The 7,530-nt window shown below is 37.5% G+C and overlaps 1 protein-coding gene across 1 annotated transcript in view; it reads left to right on the top strand.

The window, feature by feature from the left end:
• Positions 1-6,085, top strand: part of COMMD8 (COMM domain containing 8) — a 6,752-nt gene extending 667 nt beyond the window's left edge. The window contains exons 2-5 of the mRNA XM_010182902.1: positions 531-686; positions 1,606-1,758; positions 3,324-3,479; positions 5,885-6,085. Coding sequence (XP_010181204.1) covers positions 531-686; positions 1,606-1,758; positions 3,324-3,479; positions 5,885-5,905 — 486 coding nt within the window. The 3' untranslated portion in view covers positions 5,906-6,085. The remainder of the gene's footprint in view (positions 1-530; positions 687-1,605; positions 1,759-3,323; positions 3,480-5,884) is intronic.
• Positions 6,086-7,530: the final 1,445 nt, after the last annotated feature.

A 7,530-nucleotide genomic window follows, 5' to 3' on the forward strand; every position in this document is an offset into this window, starting at 1 on the left:
ATTTCCAGTCGGTGGAGTAATGGACTGACTAGATTTGCCTCACTACAGTCTCAAAGAAAAATAACTATAGCAGGGCAAGAAGCCAGGTGCATAGAAGAGCCTCAGTGCTAGAGGATGGTGGTTTGGGAGACTAGGGAGATCCACAGACTCAGAGACCAGTACTTTGACTGACAGTTCCAGTGTAGAGATGACTGAGGTGCCCTTTGATGTGGCAGCTCTGCTGCTTGACAGTACGTTATAGTCGTCTACAAAACTGTTAAGTCTTAATGTAAGTCCGAGGTGAATCTCAATTGTGTTGTGATTTCTATGGCCAGACCTTGTGAATTTACTTTTGGGGAGCAGAGAGGACGGTTCATATTTGGGGACTGCCTCTTTATGACTTTATGGTGCATGGGATGCACTCAGAGGAAGTACTCGAGACAGTACCGAGTGAAGAGGGGCCATAACTGAATTGCTTCATCAGTCTCATGTCTGGTGTAGCTTAATGGTGATAGGATCATATTTTTAAGTTATGTATCGCATTGTTTCAGTTTCTTCATAAAGTAGTTGATGGCATATGTGGCCGTGCATATCCTCGATACCAGGATTATGGCAGTATTTGGAGTTTGTCAGAATGGATGGAGGTTTTAGAAGAAACAATGACGTATTTCAAAACTGCAGTTGGCAAAAACATGACTGATGAAGAGGTAAGGGCTCATCACTGATTCTTACTGGCTTTGAGAGACCATACTGGAGTGATTAGTCTTGTAGTTTATTTAGTCCTAAAGTATTTTTATAGTGTAGCATTTTAGTAGTAGACTAAGCCTAAATAGGCTGTGAATGGAGGACCGTGTGGGACAGGGACTGTGATTAAGAAATTAGAATTATTAGAAATGGGACAATGGAGGCAATGGGAGTAAGCTGGAGCATAGGAGGTTCCATGTGAACATGAGGAAAAACTGTGAGGGTGACAGAGCACTGGAACAAGCTGCCCAGAGAGGTTGTGGAGTCTCCTCTGGAGACATTCAGAACCCGCCTGGACTTGTTCCTGTGTGACCTAGTCTAGGTGATCCTGCTCCGGCAGGGGGATTGGACTGGATGATCTTTTGAGGTCCCTTCCAACTCCTAATATTCTGTGTGATTCTGTGTGAAATCTTCATTCTCATCTTTTGCTCATTGCTCATATTGACTACCCGCTAGTAGCGAGATCAAAGATACTTGTGTAGCTGTTGCAAAGTCTGTACAACAGTATGTTACAGCTAAGCTAATGTATTTTATCTCCGCTCTGATGTTTAGAAACTTTCAGAGCTAAACCTTTGTTCTTTGTGTGTGTGATTTTTCTTCTGGTTTTAGAATGGTGCCTAAGAAGGCCGATAAAGCCTCAAATCTTCATTCTCATTTAATTTAAATGACAAAAATTATTTTTTTTCTTTGTATATTGCTGTGGTAAATACTGACTCTGTCAGACAGAGAGAGCAGCCACTGAGCACAGAATAGGGAAGATGAGGCTATGGAGTCTAGTTAAGCAACTGCCTGGGTAGAAGCTTGGATATCTACAGCTATTACGGGTGGTATGTGTAACTTCTGTGGTTCATAGTTTAAGCAGTCACCATTTTTTTTTTGTAGGCTGCTCAGCAGATAAATGAGTTAAATTCAAACTATCAAGAAGCAATCACAAAATGTCTAAAAGGCAGAAAGGAAGAAATCAGGAATGCACTAGTGGAAAGAGTAAATGCAATATCTTCTGCGCAGCTGCAGGATTTTGACTGGCAGTTAAAGGTGAGAGTGTTGCCTTAATGTTGCTTGAAGGAAGCGTTCCACAACACAGAAGTAACTATTGATATAGTCCCCTTAGGCCTGCTCATTCTGGAGAATGCTTCAATTTTCGTAGGTATCAGAAAAGCATATTCGTGATAATACATCAAAGACTCGCCAGAGATTTCTATAAATTGTAGAAGTAAAATAATTACTCTTTTTACTTCCCTCCCCCTCCCCCTTCTTTCTTTTAAAGCTGCCATACTTATCCTTTTCCTAAAAGGAGATTGAGCATTATTCAGGAACACCTGAAAGTTTCATATGCTGTTGTGATTTTGAGGCCTGAATAGACAGTATTTTTACTCAAAGGAAAAAGAAATACTTAATTTTAAGAGTAGTACACTGATTCAGGATGTGTTTCCCTGACTTCTTAAATTTTTTTTGGATTCCTGGAATAAAAAATTATTTAATAATTAGTTTGAAATTATTCATCTTTAGACTTACTTTGATGATAAGCCAATGATAACTGTGTTGCCTGAAGTTGGATGGTGCTTGGATTACAAAGACACAGCTGCTTTAAATTAAGCCCTATCAGAGACTTAAAATACAAACAGTGTAAGTAATGTTTAGTTATTCCATGGGAGCTTTTAAGTAGTTTTTCATTTCAACAAGACTGTTAAATAATTTGTACAGCAAACAGCTTTGGAAATCAAAAAACAGTGCTCAGAATAGACAAGATTTTGCAAGAGCAAATATGGCATCATAATGTGCTTTCGGTGAACTGTTACTAGGGACTCATCTCTCACTAACTGCTGAAAAAACTGATAAAAATAGAAAACAGACTTATGTGGACTCTTTTTTTTTGCTTGTGGTTTCTTCTGACTTTTTCTTCTGGATAAATTTTTGAGTTTCTTTCTATTTTGTGGTACATGTATGAACTATTATATTCATTTTGCTTTAAACCACTAGTTTTGGTTTTTGTGTGGTTTGTGTGGTTTTTTTTTTCCCCTTGAGCTGGTTGTGATTTTTTTTTTTTTTTTTTGCTTACCATAGTTGAATACTGCCAAGGACATTCTCTCTTCTCTGCTGTACCACATTCTGCTCTCTAAGTAAACGAGATAGGTGTGTATAGTACTGATCTACAGTATTATCAACACATCTTTGACTTTAATATGTTTTAAAAGCCTTATTTATACTAGAGTGAGTAAAATAGTACACAAAAAGAGAGCACAATTGGTATGTAATCCTCTCCATCAGTGTTTGTCAGATAGGCTATCAGACAGTGTTTGATCAACTGTAGTGAGACTTGAAAACTGCACAAAGATGTCCTCTTTCTCCCGAATGCCACTCTGTAAGACCCTTCTTACTTGTTGATTACCAGATGCATTTGAATAGAGTAACTTGAGAATTCCTGTACTTCACTTTTGAAGAGCAAAACCAAAAACTGCAGAGATTACTTGTGAGAAGTTAATTTTGTTATGTTGATGTTTTTTTCTGGTAGTACTAAAAGTGCAGATATGCTGTGAAAAACTAAAATCCCAATGGCTCCATCTCGCTCTTTGTTGTTGTTGTTTAATCAATCTGCATAGCTTGCTCTCTCCAGTGATAAGATCTCCATGCTGCAAATGCCGCTTCTCAATCTTGATTTGGATGTGCGAGAAAATGGTGAAATTAAACCAGTTTCTATAGAGATGAATAAAGAAGAGTTGCAGAACCTAATAAATGCACTGGAAGCCGCCAATAAGGTAGCTTTTACTGATACTATCCTTTTTTCCTGACTTCTCATCTACTTAGTTTAACTGATTTTTTTTTTTGTTCTCATATCTTGCTGAAAACCCAAAGTAAATAATTAATTGGCAAAATGTCTATAGAGTTACAGAAAGTCTGTCTTATGTAAGGCTATCTTGGATAGACTTCAAGGTTTTTTTTAAAGTACAGTTTAGTCTAGAATGTTTTAAAAATGTAATTAGGATCCTGATAAGCATAACAATCTGTTCAGACTTTTAAAGTCTTGTGAAAATACAAGAAGCAAATGAAGTGTCAGATGAGAGTTGATTTGAAAGACTGGAGAGGGTTCCAGTGTTCCCCCAACTTCACAAAATGGTAGTGGCTGGTAATGCACATAGGAGAGTTGTTTGGTTCAAATTGAGTGCTTTAATTTCTGTGGCATCAAGAAGAAGAATCAAGAAGAAGGTTACAAAGATTCCAGTACAGTAACCCCATTAGAAATTTTCAAGTGAAACTTTGTCATTGTTTAGGGCTGGGCTGGCCACTAAATCCTGGACAGACGCTCTCTATTAACCCCTCTTCCCTCCCCAGAAAGGAAGAGAAAAGAGAATAAGGGAGAGAGACTTTACGGGTTGGAAAATAAAACTAACAGATTTAATAAAACAATAATACTAATACTACAGGATAATAATGTAAATAGGAAAGTAATGAAATATATACAATAATGTACAAATAAATATACAAAACCAGTATAAAATCTTCCCCCCCGCCTCCAAGTTGACGATTACATCACCAGAGTCTCTGTGGAGCCGGGCACTTGAAAAGTCCCAGACCGAACTCAGCAGCAGGTGGGAACAGGATGCAGAACACACGGATCAGAATCAGAGGCAGATGAACCAAGCAGGGTTCTGCTCAGACCTTGGCCATTGCAGGATTGAGACTGATGGAAGGGTCTGAGATGGAAGGACTCCAATATGGAAGGGTCAAGACCCTTGTGATCCCTTGGCTTTATACCGAGTATGATGTATGTGGGATGGAATACCTAGTTGGTCAGTTTTGGGTCCGCTCCACCCCGTAGGCGCAGACACGGCACCCATGGCGAGACAATTGACCTTGAGATTATCAGTTGTAGTAGCACATACTGGAAAACATGCTGCCAGTTTCAGCAAGTTCAGCCACTTAGACTGAGCTGAAAAGTAAAATCACTAAATAGAAAATTCGTTCTATTTAGCACAAACCACGGCACTTTATTTGGATTGTCTCAGATTTCTTAATAGAAAAGACTAATGGAAGTGAGGATTTAAAGAAACATTGTTATGGGAAGAAGTGTCATCTGGCTAGCACCCTGGTGATAATTGCAGACCCTGGAGTCCCTCCTTGTTCAGTTACCTTTGAGGATTAATTCTGGCTCTGTTATAATGGAAAGTGTTGAGGGGAGAGTTTTGTGGATTTTTGGTGTTTGGTGGTGGTTGGTTGGTTGGTTGTTTTTTTAAATGTGGAAATGTCTTCAAGCATTTATTAAGTCTCTTATCTGGGAGACTGAATTCTCTGACATCTTGCAGGCTGAATGTGAAAGTTGTATCAACATGTTTTAGAAGTCAGCAGCTTCTAACTGCTTCATAACATTTAGCAAGTAAGGGGTTTCTTTAGGTGTTTTATGTAATGTTATGATGCTATGGTTGGAATCTCTAGACCAACATTTAAAAAAAATCATCAGTATGTAATAACTGAAAATAATAGATTTATAGCTTATAGAGCTAAATACTAAGTTACAATAGCACTGTTAATATTTTGAATTTTAAAAGACACTAAGGTTATTGCTTTAATGAGGCTGTGAGACCTCTGAATGCAGTTCCCAGTGAAAAAAATGCATTAGTCCAGATACAAGTGGTGTTCTTGTGAAATAAGCCCTTAACAGCTTTCCTTTCTCTGGATTTTTCTCTTCAAAACTAAATAAAAATAGTAGCTTGTTTTTAACTCCATGCAAAGAAGGATTCTTCCAGGATAGACTCCAGCAGTCTCCACACTCCTTTTGCTCTGAGTGAAGGTCTGCATGGAAGCTGTGGGATGTTGTTATCTTATTGGGTTTTATGTGCACACAAGGAAGAATTCACTCTAGAAATGGTCCCTTGGCTCCGCTTTGTGCAGGAGGAATCTGGCTGGACCTGGAAATTGCCATTGTACTTTTTGATTACAGGGAATTGAGGAATGGTTTGCGTGCAGAAAGTGCTAAAGAAAGATATTGATAGTTGTGTGAGGTTGTGAAAGAGAGCTGATGGAAGGATGGTGTCCTTTTCAGAGGAAAGACATGTTTATACAGTTGCATATTATACTGTAACAGAAAGCAAAAACCTGTATTTCCTAGACTGCTTAAGTTTGGTCTCATCCAATTTTATTTTAATTCTTTTTCTCCCTTTTAAAGGTTGTCTTGCAACTGAAATGATGGAATTCAGATCATCGACAGTATCTGCTGGCAATGTCTCCCCAATTGACTTCAACAACAACAACAAAATGTTCTCTGCAAAGCCAAAAGTTGTTGATGCTATTAAATGCTGAAGTGAGAAGGCCGTTATGACTTGTGACCAAATAAACTATTAATCCATTGCTGAAAATAATAAAATCTTTTATCTGACCAAAAATAAAAAAATCCGATGTACGGTTGGTTTTAGTACTAAAAAATTATAGAACTGTGAAAAGGGATCACTTATGACATGTGCCATATTTGTTTTGGTTAAACTTTGGTGGTGACTGCACAGGTGCCTAGTAAAACTAAGGCATCTTATTTGTATAATATGTCATCCTTATCTAAGGTGCTATGATAATGAAGAACATGACAAGAGTACTTGTAGCATTAATGTATTTATACATGTAAATAGTAAATAAACACTTGATTTTGTGTTTGAGTGATTGCAGTAGGTTGTTTCTTGGTTTATTATTCACTAAACTCAATCTTTTTAGATGCTGGGAAAAATCAGCTTAACAAACAGAAGCAGAATCAGAGAATGGCTGAGGTTGGAAGGGACTTGTGGAGGTCCTCTTATCCAACCCCCTGCTCAAGCAGGGCTACCTAGAGCAGGCTGCACAGGACCATGTCTAGTCAGGTTTTGAATGCCTCCCAAGAATGTTGGCAACCTGTTCCAGTGCACAGAAGTTGAGGAGGAAGCACTGGGGCTTTACTCAGTAATGTTTGGGTTTGTAGCTTGGGTTTTGTATCGTAGCTGATGGCTCTTCACTTAAATATATCAATGTTTTCAAAAGAAAGTGCAGTGCTGGGGAGGAGCTGACCTACATAGGCTGAGAATAGCCTTTTCACAGTCTATATAACAGAGAATGGGTAAATTTTAGTCTAAATCTTTCTGAAAGCAGATTGGGTTTTGGTTGTAGTATGTAACGAAAGAAGCTGTAACACTAGACGAACATGAATCTTTGTTTTTCACTATTTGTTAACCAATTTTTCCATACATAAAGAGCAAATTAGCTGTAATGCTTATATAAATACTGTATACTCTTCCCAGATGTATGTTTATGCATGTTTTGCATATATAAAATTATATGTAAAGGCAAGTATTCATGGTAACTGATTTTCATTGTTGGCACACTCCTTTTATCATTTAGAATAAAAGGACTGAAAACTTCCTACTATTTACGGTAGCAGGAACAGTAAACAGCATTTTATTTCATGAGTGTACACTAACAAGTTTGGGATGCTATTTGGATAGAAAACACTTATGTGCTGATCCATTTTTACCATTTATAGATGTACTGTGAACGCAATTAAGAAAGCAGATACCTAGAAGGTCTGTACTTCAAAGAATGTAACAGTGGATATTAAACGTAGCAGTATGTTGTTGAAGAGACTTTTTATTGTTCAAAAATACAGTACATTTTTCAAAATAAAAGTTTTGTCAACAATAAAAGATCACAGATGATAGCTGCTATTTTTGCATTGAACCTATGAAACTTCTGTTGGAAAATGCCACATATCTAGGTGATAGAAAGCAATTTTTTAAATTGTAGATGCTATTTAAAAATACTTATTTTTCTTAGTAGTAGAGATTTAAAGTTTAT

The sequence above is a fragment of the Mesitornis unicolor genome, unplaced genomic scaffold (assembly GCF_000695765.1).
Source record: "Mesitornis unicolor isolate BGI_N332 unplaced genomic scaffold, ASM69576v1 scaffold25624, whole genome shotgun sequence".
Classification (NCBI taxonomy): Eukaryota; Metazoa; Chordata; class Aves; order Mesitornithiformes; family Mesitornithidae; genus Mesitornis; species Mesitornis unicolor.